General features: G+C 41.3%; 1 protein-coding gene across 2 annotated transcripts in view; it reads right to left on the reverse strand.

Moving 5' to 3' along the window:
* Positions 1 to 816: 816 nt before the first annotated feature.
* zfyve27 (zinc finger, FYVE domain containing 27) overlaps positions 817 to 20276 on the reverse strand; it is a 175839-nt gene continuing 156379 nt past the window's right edge. For both annotated transcript variants that reach the window (XM_048551283.2, XM_059653001.1), the window contains 3 exons: positions 4370 to 4416; positions 3180 to 3261; positions 817 to 1262 (listed from right to left, as the gene is read on the reverse strand). In XM_048551283.2, coding sequence (XP_048407240.1) covers positions 1198 to 1262; positions 3180 to 3261; positions 4370 to 4416 — 194 coding nt within the window. In that variant the 3' untranslated portion in view covers positions 817 to 1197. The remainder of the gene's footprint in view (positions 1263 to 3179; positions 3262 to 4369; positions 4417 to 20276) is intronic.

Genomic DNA, 20276 nt, shown 5'->3' on the forward strand with positions numbered 1-20276 from the left:
CCAAAACTAGACGGTATAGACTTAAACTGAGAAGGGAAGGATTTAAAAAGGGACAACTTTGTCACGCAGAGGGCGGTGTGTGTATGGAACGAGCTGCCACAGGAAGTGGTGGAGGCTGGTACAACAACAACAACATTATTATTTAAAAGGCTTCAGAGACAGTAAGAACTGCAGATGGTGGAGAATCTGAGATAACAAGGTGCAGAGCTCGATGAACACAGCAGGCCAAGCAGCATCAGAGGAGCAGGAAGGCTGACGTTTTGGGCCTAGAAGAAGGGTCAGCTTTCCTACTCCTCTGATGCTGCTTGGCCTGCTGTGTTCATCCAGCTCTACACCTTGTTATCTAACATTTAAAAGGCATCTGGATGGGTACATGAATAGGAAGGGTTTAGCAGGACAGGGGCCAACGGCTGGCAAGTGAGACTAAATTAATTTAGGATATGTGGTCAGCATGGATGAGTTGGACTTAAGGGTCTGTTTCTGCGCTGTTACAGCTCAATGACTCTATGACTCTAATTTTTCTATTTATTTCCAGTTACTTTTAAAGGGATGGAGAAAAGAGGAAGAGGATAAAGAGTTGAATTGGGGGAACTTTAGAAACAAAATTTTTTGTAAAAAGCCCATTATTGAACAGCAACTTCTAGGACTTTATTATGATGAATAATCTGAAAACTACAGGCAAACACCCAATCCAGGAAAAACTCCACAGCGTCACAAATCTTGTGGTGCCCTTCTGATATTTTGCTGCAGTGTCATTTTTATTGAGAAAATATCAGACTTCCATCACAGATATCAAACTCAAGGAAAAGCATAAAATACAATCTTAAGAAACATGGTTTATGAGGATCTGGATAGTTTTACCAGCTCTTTAGAGTGTTCTACACAGTGCTCCATACAAAAAGAAAACTGCAAAGGTCTAATCCCACAGTATATACAGTAGAAGGCAGCATTTAGAGGTGAAGATAGATCTATATATATTATTTTATATGACAAACAAACATTGATTCCAGAAACAGTTTTGCTCTCATAGCTAGTCTGCAGCCCTAACCCCTTAATGCAGAAGAGTTCATTGTACATACTGATGCATTTCATGCCCATCTCTGTATTCTCCAGTTCTGATACAGTACATTTTAGTTAAAACGTAAAAATAAAATTTACATTTAAAAGGAGAGGAGGAGAAAGAGCGGATGCCGCGTCCTATTTACTCAAAATGAAGTGACACTGTGCACACACAAACACCGTCTCCCGTTGGGCATCTGGGGCTGAAAGAGAGATAGAAAAGATTACACTACTATATAACACGTAGTCAACATTTTCTGACTGGATGAAACTATAAATTCTGCCAATTGTTCCCATTCAATCAGGGGAGTGGGCAGTTTTGGTCATAAATCCCAACAGAGTTCCTGCCAACCTTGCCCATTAGGATGGGTTTTCCAGGATGTTGACAATTTCCATTCCAACCAGGAAGGAAGGACTAATTATAATATGAAAGAACTGCAGATGCTACAAATCAGGAACAAAAACAGAAGTTGCTGGAAAAGCTCAGCAGGTCTGCCAACTTCTGCGAAGAGAAAAACAAAATCAGAGTTAATGCTTCCGATCCAGTGACCCTTCCTCAGAACTATTGTGCCAGACTTGTTCAGCTTTTCGAGCAACTTCTGCTTTTGTTATTGGAAGGGTTAAGTGTTGGGGCAGATCAAAGGGCATTGTATCAGAAATCTCAAAAGATGTAGAGACAAACTTCCATTCTGAATGATAAGAGAGGTCTGGATTCAAATCCAATCAAATTAAATTGACTGAAAAATATCTCTGGGGTTACAGCAATGCAAAGCACTGACTGGATTATATCTATGCACTGTGTTCAGTTCTGGGCATCTTATCTTGGGAAGAATATACTGGACTTGGGAGGGAGAGTCCAGGGTTCAGCAGTATAATTCCTGCAGTCCAAGGGTTAAAAGGACAAGGTGAGATTACATAAATTAGGACTTGCATTTCCTAGAATTTAGAAGATTAACGTGTGGTTCTGATAGTTTCTATCTACCCTATTGTTGGGGCTTTAGGACAATGGTCCATAGCCTAAAAATTAGAATCAAGCCTTCGAGAAGTGAATTTATAAAAACTTTCTACTTACACAGGGTGCAGAAATTTGGAACTCCCTCCCTCAAATAGCAAATGATGCTGGGTCAATCATTAGTTTTAAATCTGAGACTGCTAGGTTTGTTTGTCAGAATTATAAGCAGGATATGAGACAAAGGCAGGTATATGGAATTACCCGGAAGATCAGTCAGATCTACATTAAATACCAGAATGCTTCTGAGGGGCTAAATGATTTAATCCTCATTTTCCAAACAGGAATGTGGAGACTGCAGGATTCCATCTAAGTAGAAGTTTGGCAGCTTTGAGAACTATAAAGCTGCTAGTCCATCCTACTGCATGCAGTTATCAGTACCAAAAATGTTTTTAAACAGGCAAAACAAATCATAGACATTTCTATATGTGTGTTCAAAACATTCGATTTGAAGAAATTAAGTTAGATTCATCAGTTTGCATGTTCTTTTGATGTCTGTTTACTCCTCAGACGACAATGAGTTTCATAGACAGTGGTGCTGCTATTTTGGTATGCGCCTTCATATATTAACATGCTCTTGGAGAAGAGAGGGGGAAGACACAATTATCTCCAGCCATAAGGGTTATTTGATAGTGGACAGGAGCTTTTTTCCCCTATTCATTTGTGGGATGTGGGTGTTGCTGGCTGGCCAGCATTTTGTGCCCATGCCCAGATGCCCTTGAGAAAGTGGTGGTGAGCTGCCTTCTTGAACCGCTGCAGTCCGCCAACTTTAGATTGGCCCACAATGTCCTCAAGGAAAGAATTCCAGGATTTTGACCCAGCTAGAATCACAGATGCCTTTGAGCACAGAAGCACTGAAGGAGAGTCATGAACGAGAAACAGAGAGCCACATACTCAGCATAGCCAACGGAGGGGAAATCACACCTAGACTTTCTAGGTATGTACTACCACACCAGACAGTGTGATCACTCACTGAATCAGGTCTTTTTCTCAAAGCAAACATGCTGATCCATACACATTGTACAGCCATTTCAAACTATTTTTGGAAAATTGTTAATTGCAAGGAAGCCACAAAACACAGGACAAGGGAAGCTGTAAAAGTAATAGTTACCAGTCGCTCCCATTGATGATTTGGGAACTTTGAATGAACAGCATCTCGAACAATAACTGTTGCCACAGTTGCTGCAGTTACGCTAAACATGGACAGAAGAAAGAATTGTGATGGAGGAGCAGTTACTTGACACTAGCTCAGTGTATCAGCAAGTTATTATTTACCAACAATTAATCTGTTGCACTGCACTCATCCAAAGCTCATCTAGCACTAGGCATCAATATGTAGTATGTACATGACTTTAACTATCAGTACCCGACTCTACACTGCACTTAGTCTGTAACAAATTCTAACTGATAAGTAAACTTTATATTGCACTGAGCTAGGAAAGAACAAGCACGAGTGGGGCACTGGGGGTGGGTGGTGTGATAAAGACATACCGGAACATAGTACAGAAATAATTAAAATGATGGTGAGTGAAAGATATGATTGCAATCTTCAAATGGATCAGCAAAATGCTGTCGTGACCAACGTTGAAGAATTTGAAATTCTAAAGTGACTTTTACAACCTCAGGGCATCACAAAGTGATTTACAGATAATGAAATCTATTTGAAGTGTACATTTTCTTGTTTTTTCATAGGATGTGGGCATCAATGCCAAGGCCAGCATTTGTCACTCGTCCCTAATTGCACTTGAACTTTATGATTAGCCAGACCTTTTCAGGGGACAGTCAAGAGTCAACCACAGTGCTGCAGCTCTGGGGTCAAATTGAGGCCAAAGTAAGGATGGCAGATTTTCTTCTCTAAAGGACAGTGGCGAACCAGCTGCATCTTTACAATAACCAGTGATAGATCCACGAGGCTAGCCTTTTACTATAAATTGAATGTAAACTCCACCAGCTACTGCGATGGGGTTTGAACATATGCCTCTAACAGAGCAACAATAGCTCAGTATCATCTGTGCTTCAACATTGCACAGCCCCTTCAGGGCTGTCTCCAACACAGTAACTCTCAGCCCCGCCCGCCGACAGCGCAGCGGGACCCCTCAGCCCCGCCCGCCCACAGCGCAGTAAAAAAAGGTGTCTGGCTAGATTCTTGTGCTCAATTCTACACATTTTGAACTCGAAACCTCCTCAGCCATCCTTTACACCACTGTATAACAGTTTCAAATCTTATATTTAATTTCTTTAAAAAGACAGACATTATGCTTATTGATTTAATACAGAATTACATTTATAAAAAACACTCACTCGCTTCTTCAGAACTGAAAACGTGGCACTGCAGCTGTTACAATTTCCTGAAATGAAGGAAAAAAAAGTGTAATAAAAACATAAATTAAAAAGCACAGCTATTAAAACAAAGCTTCTTCCACCCTGACTCTGCATTCCTCTTCTGTTATTATTCTCTTGATTGCCACAGCATGCTCTGGAACAATCATTAAACATTAATTCACTTGAATCACAGTTGTCATAAATGGTCTCATTTTGTCCCACCTTATTGGAGATCATCGCTGAACTGCATCAATTAAATAAACAAAAGTCACAGGACTGCATTTGTCAGAGCAAGACGAGATAAAAATAAGAGACTTTCCAGCAAGCAATGCTGCATGCTGTAGGAAAGGGGAGAAAAGTGTCTTGGGTGAAGATGTCACAACTTATTGATAATCTACTCTGTGCCTGAGCTTGGTGATGCCCAATTAGTTTTTGCCCCTCCCCTGCATGACAGGTAGAAACATTACTTCACCCAGTACTGGGATTTTGCTTAGATTCCAGCCCCCCTGTATCCCATTGCTATTGTGACACAAACTACAAACATAGTTTGCATCTATACAGCACCTTTGGCGTAGTGAAAGGCCCCAAGGCACCCCACAAGAGCAAACAAAATTTAACACAAAGCCACAGAAGGTATTATCAGGGAAGATGATTCTGAAACAAAAAAATCTTGGTCAGAGGTTGGCTTCCAAGAAATTCTTAAAGCAGAGAGAGAGGGGTTTACAGTAACTAGAGGCACCAAAGCAGATGGCGTGGGGTACGATCAACAGTACGATGAGAATCAGGGATGTGCAAAAAGCCAGAACCGGAGCACAGAGATTCTACAGAGAAGGGCTGTCAAACAGAAGGAGGTTAGAGATGGAGAGAGGCAAGGCTGGGAAGGGAATTGAGAAACCAAAGACAGCAGACTAATTTAATCCTAAATCCAAGCCAAACTCTTTTTTGACAGATTGTCTCACACCCTTGGAAATTCTCAGATACTGCTAACATTTTGGAATGCCATTTTGAAAACAAGTTGGCACATTATCCAAAATGTATTACTATTAACTTTTCTTTTAGAAAGGAGAAAGAAATAATAAGTTGTAATTTAGTTGTTATCATGTATTTGCAATTGACTTTAACCCTTCAAACCTAGCAAAATTCCTCTCTCCCTGGACCAACCTCTTCATAAATTTTCCAGCTCACAGGCTTTTAATACTACAGCAATGAAATCACTCAAAGACCAGGATTAGCTTTACTACTGGGCTAATAATCACAACGGAAGCAAGCATTTAAAATCCAATTTTAATTAAAAAATAATAAAATTTAAGTGTTTTCTTTCTTCATCGTCCTTTTATCCCTTTCACTTCAACTTAACTGTGCTCTCCAATTCCCCATCACATTTTCTTTTCATTACTCAAGTTTCACTTCTATTCTGAACAATGCTTCCTTTTTGAACCACTGTAAAAGTTATCGCCTGTTTCTCTCACCCTTCCCATCTCCTTTTCCATTTTAGGCTCAAAGCACTTATAAATACATGATTTTAACTCTTTCATAACTGTTCAAGTGGACTGCCATCAGCCAATCTAAAGCTCAGAATCTGAAGAGTGACGCTGTCACAGAGATTAACTTTCTTTAACTGTTCTATTTCTGTACAGGAAAGCCCATCTTAAGCCAGTCTGCCTCTGAGCATTGACCAGATAACTAAATGGTGTAAGAACACACTGGCTTCTGGCTCCACAAGTCACTGATACACATGAACATCAGAGGTCTGTACTGCGGCAGGAAAATGCGGGGTTGTGAGTTAGGCTATAGGAAGTCAAGCAAAGGGAGAAGTGAAGACATGATTTAAAGCTGAGTTGAATGATCGGAAACAGAATAATAGTCAATGAATTATTTTTTGGGCTGGAGGAAGGTTTGTCATGGAGTTTCTCAGGTGTCAGCACTCGGTGCTTTGCTTCTCCTGTTACGTATTAATGATCCAGATCTTGGTGTGTATGAGACAATTTCAAAGTTAATATGAATGACACAAAGCATGAAAACACTGTAAACTGTAAGGAGGACAGTGCAGAACTTCAAAAGGATACTGACATGTTGACGGAGTCAGCAGATAGGTGGCAGGGAAACTTCAATGCAGAAAAGTGATGAATTTTGGCAGGAAGAACATGGATAGATAATATAAAATAAGAGATACAGGAGCACAGAAACCTGTATGTATGTGTGCACAGATCACTGAAGGTTGTAGGACAGCAGACAGCTCTATTAATACTATAGAGCATTAGAGTAAAAGGCAGCAAGTACAACTGCAAGGAGGTAATGCTGAACTTGTATAAGACACTTGTTAGACCTCAGCTTGAGTATTGCGTACAATCCTGGGCACCAAACTATAGGAAAGATGCTAATGCATTTGAAATGGAGAGGAAATTTTTAAGAATAGTTCTGGGGAAGAGGCTTTGCTGTAGATCTAGATAGTCAGGGGACAGTGTTGAATGGCAGGAACAGGCTGGTACAGGGCCACTGTGTTCTGATCTTCAACCTAAGTCCCATTCACTCATATGCTTCTGTGAATGTGTATGATGGCATGGAGTTCAGACACTACGTGTAGGCATACACCAAAATTGTTTGCGTACTGAAACTTAAGAACAGAAGCTGAGGCAGTTTTGGACCTGGATCAGAGGCAATGCAGATTGAACACTTTCTCACTCATCAGTAGAGGTCAACTCAACTGTGAAGCTTCAATGATATAGCATGGAATATTAAGCTGACAAGAATGAAGAGAAACATTAGTGTGTTGACATAGCCTTGCTTGACTTGTTCAGTAAGAGCTACTTACACACTGTATGCAGTCATGTGACTGTTTGACCAATTTAGGAGCTTTTCATGCTTTCAGTATACAATGTGATGTGTTGTGTAAGTATCAGCTATTTACGTGAAAGGTAGCTAAGGAAGTGAAAAGAAAATAATGGTTTAGATAGGTAGAATCCTGAGCCAAGGTTGAGAGCAGCAGGGTTGAGTATTGGGGTTGCAGGGTACAAAGAGACAATGTGGAGGTTCTAATCTTTTCTGCAAATACGTTGCTTAATATTTTGAAAAAGCCTTCATGCACTAAGCTGAAGTAGGCACTCAGCAGCTTGGCGCAGGTGCTAGCACTTTTAACTTACAGCCAGAATATTGCAGGCTCAAGTCCCACTCCAAAATCCAATAGTCTGTCCTGCTACCACAATGTTGCCATTCTTCAGATAAGATGTTATCAATGAGTCCTTGCTTGCCTTTTCCAATTGTTCACTTGATTAGTTATAGCTACTTGAACAAATGTAGGAAGTTCTTCTTACATTATGTCAATCATTCTGCACTCAACAACAATAGGTGATTCACCCCTGAATGTCACCTACATTGTTCTACACAGCAATAGTGGCCTCCTCAAAAAAAAAGTCCACTGCAATCAAATCTTTTCAGAATATATAAATATCATTATAAAAGGTGTTACATGAACATAAGCACATTCTTTATTTCAGTGACAGTGACAGAGGGCCCACCTGCTTGACCAGATTTGGGCGAACCTCATTCCTATGCTACTATGAGCTAAAAGTTTAATGTAACTATGAAGCTTAGGAAGCACCATTAACAAACAACACTGCAGACATCATTAACAGCACAATCATGATTACAAGAACAGAAATCAGATTGTTCTGAATGAGTGCTTTGCCTCTGAACACACCAATGTCTCAAGACAGAAATGCAGTTGAAAATGCACAACTCTCTTGTGGGGATATAGTTGCAACATCAGCTAAGCTCAACGCCATCCAGGACAGAGCAGTTTCCTGCATAAGGCGGATGAGATGCTCAGGTTTGCAAACACTTAAGAGTCATAGAGATATACAGCACAGAAACAGATCCTTTGGCCCAATTGGTCCAAGCTGACCACTTATCCTAAATTAATCTAGTCCCATTTGCCAGCATTTGGCCCATATCCCTCCAAACTCTTCCAATTGATGTAAAAGGCATCTGGATGGGTACATGTTGTAATTACACCAGCCTCCACCACTTCTTCTGGCAGCTCATTCTGTACATACACCACCTACTGCATGAAAAAACTGCCGCTTAGGTACCTTTTAAATCTCTCTCCTTAAACTTACCCCCTCTAGTTTTCCCCAGCCCTGAGGAAAAACCTGGACTATTCACTCTATCCATGCCCCTCATGATTTCATAGACCTCCATAAAGTCACCCCTCAACCTCTGATGCTCCAGAGAAAACATCCTCAGCCTATTCAGCCTCTGTCTACAGATCAAACCCTTCAACTCTGTCAACACCCTTGTAAATCTTTTCTGAACCTTTCAAGTTTAACAACTTCCTCCCTACAGCAGAGAGACCAGAACTAAACTCTGTAATTCAAGAATGTTCTGTACAGCAACAACATGACATCCCAACTCCGATATTCAATGCACTGACCAACAAAGGTATGCGTACCAAACAGTTTCTTCACTACACAGTCTACTTGCAACTCTATTTTCTTCGTGTGTTTGTCTTAGCATTTACCTGAGCTTGCTGGAAGTGTTCGAGATGGTTGACACCTTTGTAAATGCTTCTTCCCCAGTTTTAGCAAGAAATTCTCAGAGGTCATGGGGATGTCGCATTCTTTTGAGAAAGTTTCATGACACTGAACACAATATTGATCCTCCCCTAAATCCCCAATGTATTTACAAACTCACTGAACACAGAATGGCACAGCGCAGTACAGGCCCTTTGGCCCATAATGCTGTGCTGAACTATTATCCTAAGATCAAACTGCCCTGCATTCCCTCCATTATACTATCATCCATATGCCTTTTCAAAAGTCACTTAAATGTCTCTGATGTATCTGACTCCACTACCATTGCTGGCTGCGTGTTCCACACGCCCACCACTCTCTGGTTTGCATCTAATGAATGCATACTGCCTACTCAATGAGGTGACTTTGATGATATGTATTTTCCCTATGATTTCTACTGAGAAGGGCAAGAGCAGGAATGTTACAGGAACACTACTTGATGGAATAACAGGGTAAACCACTATATGTAAGCACACCTACATAAGCTTCCCATTCTGCAACATTTCAAAAGTTGGGTTTTCTAAACAAGAATTTAATGAAACCTAAAGAGGTCTGGGAGATTCATGTATTCATCTTACAACGTCAGTGGTGAGAAAATGGCCTAAACTTAGTGGCAGGATTCCAATTAGGTTCATTGATGATCCACTTAAAGTCAATAATCACTGAGCCTACTAGGGTTTAGTGGTGGCTTGGGATTTAATCAGATTTACCCAAATCTCCCCTGCAGCCACAGACCTGCTCAGTCACCCAGACAGCCAGCAACAAGGAAGGGTTCCCTCAATCAAGGCACTCAGTACCTATTTACAGGACATGGCATTGGAAGGTGAGGAGGGTGGCTTCTGAAAGCCATCTTCTATTCTCACTTCTAAACACCACTACTCTCTCCACCACTGGCTGGTGAGCCTAATCCCAATCAACCTGCTTATCTTCTCAGATCCTGTGATGGTCTGTGCCAAAGGTCCCCGAGCATTATCAGCATTGGCCACTTCTTCCGATCGCATTGCTGGTGATGGGGAGCTAGATGCTGGCCTCTGATTGGCTGTCAATTCCCAGGAGAGGCCTTGCTTGCACAGGCGGTCCTGGTAAGTGCCTGATTGCACTTAAAATGCATGGGGTCCCTCTGAGAAGTGACAGGAGGTTCCTACTGGTTCTCCAGCTGCTATAGGGGGTTGAAAGATCTCTTGTTGTATTAACTGAATTCTGCCAATGACGTGCCACATCTTGTGTTGCTCTATTATCACAGGGCACATTTTGGTGAAGAAGTTCAGATTGATAACAATAGATGGTATAGATCAACTTGAGTGCATTTCTCCTCCTTCCAAATAGACTGGGCATAAATCTTGGCTGACCAACTTTGCCAAGTTAGCTCAACTGTTTGAAGAATTTGCTTGCTGCAGCTGTTACTTAATAGTCCCTCAAAAATTGCTCAAGCTGTTTTTTTTTGGAGCAGTGAAATACAGTATATCCTGGTGGTGAGCCTGTGTCTTGTGGATGTCCTGGAAACCAGCTCTGTGAACTATATCCCTTCCTCTTTCCAACATGTCATATCTAAACAACATTACCACTATCCAGAGGTGGCAGGGTGGAAAGGAGGGCTGTTTTGGAAACATATTGTACATTTGTGCGCTCACTATGGTACTTTATTCAAATAAGCACACAATTGGTTTATGCCAGCAAGGTCTGAAATGTTCAGCAAACTAGTTCCACGTATTTGTTGTTTCATGAGCTCAAGTTCAGAAAGCGAAGTAAAGTCATATGTCTACAAAGTGGTTTCTACTTGGTCCATGGAAAGAATATAACTCAACGAGATGAACGGCTGAAGTTCACAGTCTTGTATGCTTATAAATCACATCACTTTTCATAACATGCTTTAATTCTGCAATATTTACACTGGATGAAAAAACTTGAAACTCTGAACCATCCAAGCTCCTTTCATTTTTCATTTTAAATTTAGTACCAAAGTCTCATGATGCTAATGATAAAATGTTATAAGGCAACAATGTTTAAAATTTTTGCCTCTGGCAACCGTTTAAAAATGCACCAAGAGTATTAAATGAAAAACTCAAATCATACTTACAGTAACACTGAAGAGAGAGACATGTAGCTTAAATGCATTCATCGGAATAAATGAAAAAAATGCAAAATTTCAAATGATTATAACAACTTGAACTACAGCAGAAAAGGGTGCTGGCTGCTTGCTAAGTCAACTCTAATTGTCTACTGTTTTGCTGTAAAAAGGCAACAGACAGTGACAGGCTCCCCAAGCTCCTGGGTAATTTGTAAAAGGGCAGAGGCTTGAATGCATGGGGTATGTTTCAGGTCACGAGCATGAAATGTGTCACTTCTGGCAAGCATTAATGTGCAAAGACATCTGGATGATGGTGCGACCTTTTGACGACATGTCAAAGCAAGGATAGGTCTGACTTCTCAAGCAACAGGGCAACTGTGATAAAGAGCAAGGGAGTTATCCTAACCGTTTTTCGTATCTCAACCACTGTCACAAAAAAAAATTCAGATCGTCTGGACATTTATTGTTGTCTGGGCTTCTTGATGCGCGTGCTTTGTTAGCTGCATTACCCAACACTGCAGCATTGACTACACATCAGGAGGAGAATTACAGAAAACAAAAATCAATATATTCAATAATCATCACTGCTCCATTGAACCTAAAGCCACAACACACAAGGAAAACATTAATTTCCTAGACACAATGGTATTTAAATTAGCACAAGACACCAGGCATGAGTTAGCCACAAATACTTTGTTTTAAAAAAAGCTGACACACACTTCCATGTACAAAAAGCCATCAGGCTAAACACACTTCCTGAGGACTGATAAGGTCAGAGCTAAATGGTAACATGCTTGTCTTGAACACAGTGACTGCATATTAAGTAATTCAGAGTATTGTAAGACAGGCTTTGAGATTCGTTCACTACATTCCTATCAGAAGCAAACACAAGAATGCACCAGCCTGTGATCAGACTACTTGCTGATTTTGTCCATTCCATTTACGGAGGGTGACTGATCTGACAGGTTGTCTCCTGCATGAATTTTCCTAGTCATTTTTGGGATCTCCAGGGCAAATTCATTCACTGCCACATGTATTTTGGTGTTGCTTGGAGATTAACTAATGTGGCTTCCCACTGTCGCTTGTGGCCATTCGGAAAGCAAGAGGACCCCTCATTATTCAACTTAATGCCAATTGAATGTCTTGATTATTTGGCTGAAAGGCAGCAGCTGGTGTATGGCATCACTGTAAACTATCCTTGGAGGACTGTAATTTTCTGAAAACAGGCAGCCCTGCACCTATTGCTTTGCAGGCTACGAGCCTCAGGAAGGAGCAACTTACTCCCAGGGAAGTGATGGCTGTTGCATATGTACTTTGCTATGAAACGATTTACTTTTAAAGGACTCAATGTGCTGTGTGTATACAATGTTGTGACCGTGCATGCCAGTTGGTTTGGGACATGGAAATCAATTAGTTGCTGCAATGCCTGTTTTGTAACTTATAACGTATTTTACTGTTTCAGAGTTAACCATTCCTATGGAGTGACTGATTATTAGATCATCATCAAAAACACGACAAGAAGTGCCAAATAATAGTCCACAAGAAAACAGCTTTCTTTCTCGTAAACAGGTACAGACCCATTTTGGAGCTTTGGCGTGTCTGACTGATGGGGAGGGGAGGAGATTACAAGAGGAATGCCTGCTCCATGCACGTCTCTAAGGGTTTATCTGTGAACTGGGAGCAAGTTGGAAAGTGATACTTGCCTTCCTACTTTCTAACTGGGTTTTACATCCTCCTAGAAATTTATTTATTGCTAGGCATGATTTGCAGCACACACAAGGCAGAGATACCACAATGTTAATGGGAAGTGCTTCTCTCTTCTCAGGAAATCTCAATGCTCCTCGAGTGTAAACTCATCATGTCACTGTGCACATGGAGTTATACCATAAACAGGAAACTAGCTGCAGCTGCCACAGAGGAGCCTGGCATTTCAGACTCCAACAGACCGAAGGTGCAGGTGATGAAAACATAAATAATCCTGGATTCCTTGCACGTATGCTTTGAATTTTAAGCTAAACTGAAAAAAAGAGGGCAGTCTGAGGTGTTAAACGAAGCTAATATCAAGACAATGAGTCCACACCAAAAGATAATTGGCAAGACACATTCAAGTAAATCTCTTCTGCACCTGAAGACATTTTCATCCTTTTTAAAATGTGGCATTCAGAACTGAACACACCACATTAGCTTAGGCCTGATCAGTGCTTTATGAAGGATTAACATAACCTCCTTGCTTTTGTACCCTATTTCTCTATTTTAAAAGTCCTGGAGCCCTTATATCTTCTTAACAGCCTTCTCCATCTGTCACATCACCTTGAAAGCATGTGTATTTACATCGCTAGGTCTCTTGTGCCCTTCTTAAAATTATACAGTCTCACTTACTTGGCATTGCCTCTCCTCATTCTCCCAATCTAAACACATCACTTCACAATTCTTTCTATTAAATTTCATCCATCATGTGTCCACCCATTCCACTGGCTTATACCTTCCTAAAATCTGTTATCATTCAGCTCATTATTTACTACATTTCCGCGTTCTATACCATTTGCTAATTTTGAAGTTAATTCCTGTGGTCGGACTGAAAATCCTGGGCTAAAATAGACAAGTTTTGCAGACTAAACTCAAATTCATTTACAATGAAGCAGGAAACCAAAACACAGTTGAACAATATTGATTGTCACAAATAATTCCAAGTAGGTGTTCAGGAGAAACATCTTTACCCAGAGTGTGGAGAGGATATGGCACACACGATCATAATTGATGTCGTTTTACTTAGACAGGTCCAAGCTGCTTTCATCTACGGCTTGCAACCCACGCTAGGTTAGTCTGCTAAATCCTGTCACTTCAGTTAAAAGAAAATACTTGTATTCCTATAACAATGCTACAATCTCAGGATGATCCAATGTACCTTCACAACCAAGGAAGCGGATTCATGAACTGAAGATCTGAATTAAAAGGATAGACTACATTGGCTGGGACGTTCTTCCCTGAAGCATGGAGGACTGAGGGGTGACCTTATAAAGGTTTATAATGCCATGACAGGCATGGATAAGGTAGATAAAAGCCAACAGCTTTTCCCCATCGTAGGGGAGTCGACAACTAGAGGGCATAGGTTTAAGATGAGAGGCTAGAAATGCAAAAGGATCCAGAAGGATAATTTTTTCACACCGAGGTTGGTGAGTATCTGGAACATGCTCCCAGAGGTAGTGGCAGAAGTGAGTACACTTTTGTCATTTAAGAAACATTTGGACAGGTACATGGATGGGATAAGGATGGAGGGATATAGGCTAAATGCGGACAAATAGGGCTAGACTAACTGTGAAAACTGGGCAGTTTGGATAAACTGGGCCAAAGAGCACGTTTCCATGCTGAAAACCTCTATGACAGAAAAGTAAAGATGGAAATTTGGCCCAGCATGAATGTACTGTCTTTTTGCGAGAGTTATCCACTGCATCCCACTTGATTCCTATGCCCCTAAATGTCCCTTTAAGTACGTGCCAAATTCTCTTTTGCAATTTACTACGTAATCTTTTTTACCTAATCTCACAAGCAATGAATCATCACAATTCATTGAGCAGAAAGTAAAATGCACATTCGTTTCTGGTACTCATGCCAAACATTACATAACAGGGCCTCTGTTCGTTGGCCCTGCCATTACTGACAATGTTCGGTGGTGCGATCTCTTGGAGCTGTTCCAGAACAGCAACCACACTGGCATCTTGCTGACAACATGAAAAATTGTTTTTGCACAGAAAAACCAGGACACATCTAAGCCAAGTAATCAATGCCTCATCAGTCTAATCGCGAGCATCAAAGTGATGGAAGTTGTCAACAATGCTATTGAGCAGTACCTGCTAAGCATTAACCTGCTCACTGATGCTCAGTTTGGGTTCCGCTAGGGGCACTCAGCTTCTGACCTCATTACAGCCTTGGTTCTAGGCCCAACCATCTTCAAGTGCTTCATCAATGACCTTTCCTCTATCATTAGGTGCCAGGTAGCATTCATGCCACAAAAGTGCCAGGCAATGGTCACCTCCAGTAAGAGAGAATGTAAACATCACCCTTTCACATTCAAGGGTAGTACCAACATTGAAACGCCCAGTATCAACATCCTGGAGGGGGTTACCATTGACCAGAAACTGAAGCAGCGGTATAAGTATTGTTACAAGAGCAAGGCAGAGGCTAGAATCTGCAGCAAATAACTCACTTCCTGATTCCCAAAGCCTCTTCACTATCTACAAGGCAAAAGTATGAAGTGTGAAGGAATACTCCTCAATTGCCTGGATAAGTGCAGTTCCAACCACACTCATTTTACCCACCACCAACATTCAGAAGCAGCAGAGTGTACAATCCACAAGATTCACTGGGAGAAATTCACTAAGCCACCTTCCAAACCCATGTCAAAACTCAAACAAATATGGATGCTGGAAATCAAATTAAAACAGAAATTTCTGGCAAAACTCAACAGGTCTGGCAACATCTGTGGACAGAATGATGAATTAACATTTTGGTCTACTGACCCTTCTTCAGAACTGATTTTAATGAGAAAAAGGTTGGTATGTCACTGAAGGTGGGGTGGGAGAGGCTGGAGTAAACAATAGATGAAGCTGAAGCCCAAAAAGAGAAACAGTTGAATACACAAAGAAATAGGTGAAAATCAACCTGGGATAATCAATGGGTTGTTTGTACAGCAGTCCATGTGATGACAAGGTCTGGTGTGTGGGGCCCAAGGAGAGGACATGACCATTGTCAGCCACTACAATGGTCCCCAATAGCAGCTACTGATTCTCCCAGGGCTGACTTTCACCCATTCCTTTGAGCATCCAACTGTTGTTCTCTCTCCACTCATCAACTACTCAGCATATATACCAACTTTTATCCAGTTACAATTAGTTGTGAAGAAGGGTCAATGTAGCCAAAAAGTTGTTTTTTTTCTCTCCACAGTTGCTGCCAGGCCTGCTGGGCTTTTCCAGCTATTTGTTTTTTTTAAAACTTCCAAACACATGACCACTTTCATCTAGAAGGTGAAGGGAAAAAGGTAGATTGGAACACTACCACCTGCATTTCCCCCTTTGATTCATTCACTGTCGTGACCTGGAAATATATCTTTCCTTCAGGAACCCTCGGACTTTCTCCCCAACTGTACTCTGGGTGAACATGCACAAGTGGACTGCAGTGGGCAGCTTACCTTCATGCTGGCCCGATCAGCAACCCATATCCCATAAACGAAAAGCAAATTTGGATTACCACTGAACCAGCACAGGGCAGTTCACAGGAGGAAAAATGGTTGAGAAGAGGAGAGTTGTGGTTCAAGGGTTAGGTTAAAATTCAAGAAACTTCTGAAGGGATAAGGCAGAAAGGGTTTGCAGAGATAATGTCAGTGGAAGGGTTCAAAAAGGGAAAGGTCCAGCCAGACATGGAGGAACAGAAGGAGGAAGTGATTACGCAGGCTGAAGGAGTTGTAGGGATCAGGATCAGAAGAAATTCCATTTGGAGTGAGGCATAAGGTACACATTTAAAAAGGTTGTCTGTCAGAATGTCTAAAACTTTGTATATAAATGTTTTCACTGTAGTAAAGTAAATTTATATATTTCTAAAAATGGTCTCCACTGTATATAGTAAGATTCTAAACCTTGCAAATCTCCAGCTCTTACTCACTCCTTAAACACTTTTGCCAGATGATCTACAGTGGACCCTTGGGCCATGTTTAGGTAATTAAAGCAACCACTAAAATGTCAGCTGAAATAAATATTTTCACTATCTCAATTATTCACTCTGGCAATCTCACATGTACACATATTGCTGAATTCCACCCCAACAAAGAATTTCCCTTTTGGCTATCGATTGTGAGCTATCTTTCCTCGTCTGTACTAAAGTATAGTCCACAAAACTGTCTCTTACAAACACATGAATTAGAAGCAGAAGTAGGCCATTTGGCCCTTTGAGTTCATTCTGTCATTCAAAAAGATCATGGCTTATCTGTTTGTGTTCCGTATTCCCATCAGCCCTGATAATTCTTGGTTAGCTGTCTAACAATAATCACCTTGAAAATATTCCATGCCTTCTGCCTTCCGAGGCAAAGTAGTCCAAAGATTCATAATCCTCAAAAAAAATTCTCCTCTGTCTGAAAAGGATGAGCTCCTAATTTTAAAACACTAGTCCTGGACTCACCAATAACAGGGAAACATCCTTTCCACATCCATCTTATCAAGGCTAGTCAGGACCTTACACACTTAATTAAATCAGCCCTTACTCTTCTAAGCTCCAGTGGAAATGAGCACAGCCTGTCCAGTCATTTTTTTCCCCCCTCATAAACCAATCTACTCATTCCAGGTATCAATCTAGCAAACCTCCTCTGAACCACCTCCAACGCATGGGTTTCTGCCAAATACTCCATTTTCTCCCCCAGTCCAAAGATGTGCGGGTTAGGTGGATTGGCCATGTTAAATTGCCCCATAGCTTGTTCAGAGATTTATAGGCTAGGTGTATTAGTGATGGTAATTGTGGGGTTGCAGGGGTCATCTGGACAGAATGCTCTTCAGAGAGTGTCAGCACAGGCATAATGGGCCGAAGCCCTCTATCTACACTGTAGGGATTCTAAGACTCAGTGCTATACCTCTATAAGCATTTGTTGCTAATCCCTAACTACCCTGAAACTGACTTAAAAAGCAGTTAAAAATCAACCATATTGCTGCGGGTCTGGAGTCACATGTAGGGCATACCGGGTAAGAACAGCAGATTTCCCCCCTAAAGGACTTAAGTGAAATGAATGAGCATTTACAACAATGATAATTTCATTGCTATCATTTTTGAGACTGGTTTTACATTTCAGATTTGTAAAATGTGAATAAAATTTACCAAGGTGCAATTTAAATCCATGCCGCAGAAACATCCAGTGAAAACTGTCAATATGCTACCACCTCTTCAAACTAGATGCCGATCTCCCATTGCACTACACATGGAGGGTCAAGACCACAAGTAGTTTTCAAATGAAAGGGGGTTAGAGAGTAGATAACTTGAAGTACAAATATCGTAATTTTAGACCGCAACAACTTGCCCTTACGTTCTCTATTCCTATTCCAAATATTGAGGTAATTTTGATCTGAGGCAAATCACAGAAACAAGCATTAAAATTGAACAGCTGCCATCTAAGTTCAAATTACAACTCTTATGTTCACATTTATAGTGGGAACTGTCAATATAGACTGGCCACACTAATTACATCTTACCGCAGGTGTCTTACATAATAAAGGAGGGTGCAGGGGGAAGGAATTTGCAGCTTGTCGAGTTTACACAGGCATTATGAATACAAATGCAAAAGCAAAAGCAAAAAAATTATACAGAGAAAAGTCAACAGGTAGCATGTGCATGAAGATGTTTCTAGATTTTAAGGGATTCTCCTTTTCAGATGTTCAATTAAGAGCAATTGCAGCTGCTTCAACTGAGGATCAGCAAGTTTAGGTAGTAGGAATTAATAAGTTTGTAAACTGGACACACAGGCTAACCACACTAAAGTTTGAGGGTTTGAACGTTATAGCAAAGAAATGGTTGATTTAGATCATGAAGATTGTACCCCCTGCTTTACTCTATGTGCAACATTATCTAATCTTGTTGCTTCCTCAAGCCTTTGTATTCATAGACAATTGATTCCTTTTCTTACGAGTTTAAAAGGTCTTTATGTTTTCACGTTCCCAAGCATGGACCTGTGAAAAATAAGAATAATTTTTAAAAATTCAGTCAGTCATTCTTACAGGCTGCTGCACTACTCATCAACTTCCACTGAGAAGACAGGTGTCCGACTATCTTCGTATGCACACAATCATGGCAGAATGGCTGAGCCTAATTCTATACATGCCCCTCACAAAACACACACACTCTCTCACTGAAGAACAGTCACTACAATGGTCAAGAGATAATGGGAAATGCAGATGCTGGAGAATCCGAGATAATGGGAAATGCAGATGCTGGAGAATCCAAGATAATAAAATGTGAGGCTGGACGAACACAGCAGGCCAAGCAGCATCTCAGGAGCACAAAAGCTGACGTTTTGGGCCTAGACCCATGAAGGGTCTAGGCCCGAAACGTCAGCTTTTGTGCTCGGCCTGCTGTGTTCATCCAACTACAATGGTCAAGTCTTTCCTCCCCTCTGGTCATTTGGCTACAGCCAATTGTACACACCGTGCTTGGTCCTCCATTTCAAGAACAGCCTAACTCAGTGCAAATGAGGATAGAGCTCAAGGCTACCTCTAGACACAGCCTTTCACAACTGGTTCATTTGAAAAGCAATGAGTTTCTTTAAGTCAGTACGTATTTAGCAACTTGGACGTCTTTTGCGTTCATCAGCGACATTCTTTACAGATTACAAATGGATACAGAATTCTCCATCATATGGCACCTGGTAGTTACACAAAATCAATATTTTCCTGATGACTGTCATAAAATTTGAATATATACCTTGCTGGATTCCTGTGCATCAATCTGCTTTCAAACTTCTTCTAGTGAAGACGAATCAAATCAGCACCCACTCCAATGGAGTTGGTCGCAATTACGGTTAGTCGCAGTGCTGCTGTTGGATCATTGGTCAGCCTTCAAATCTAGTCATCAATGCAAAGCCTCCTGAATCCCAAAGCCTGTCCTCCATCTATAAAGGCTCAAGTTAGGAGTGCGATGGAATACTACCCACTTGCCTGGATGTGTGCAGCTCCAACAGCAAGAAGCTTGACATCACCCAGGACAAAGCAGCTGCTTGACTGGCACCACATCCACAAGCATCCATTCCCACCGCCAAAGCCAAGTAGCAGCAGTGTGCACCATCTACAAGATGCACTGCAGAAATATACCACAGATCTTTAGACAACATCTTTCATGCTGATGGCCACTTCCAACTAGAAGGACAAGATACCCACCATGCGCCCCCTCAACCCCGAGTCTGTGTGTTTCCTCTGGGTGCTCCGGTTTCCTCCTACAGTCCAAAGATGTGCAGGCTAGGTAGACTGGCCATGCTAAATTGCTCATTGTGTTTAGAGATGTGTAGATTAGATGCATTACAGGGAGATGGGGCTGGGTGGGATGCTCTGAGTGTTGATGTGAACTTGTTGGGTCGAAGTGCCTGTTTCCACACTGTAGGGATTCTACGATTCTATGATTTGGAAAAAAGGGCAGCACGGTGGCTTCACAGCACCAGGGACCTGTGTTTGATTCCACCCTCACGCGACTGTCTGTGTGGAGTTTGCATATTCTCCCTGTGCCTGCA

The sequence above is a fragment of the Stegostoma tigrinum genome, chromosome 20 (genome assembly GCF_030684315.1).
Source record: "Stegostoma tigrinum isolate sSteTig4 chromosome 20, sSteTig4.hap1, whole genome shotgun sequence".
In the NCBI taxonomy this organism is placed as follows: domain Eukaryota; kingdom Metazoa; phylum Chordata; class Chondrichthyes; order Orectolobiformes; family Stegostomatidae; genus Stegostoma; species Stegostoma tigrinum.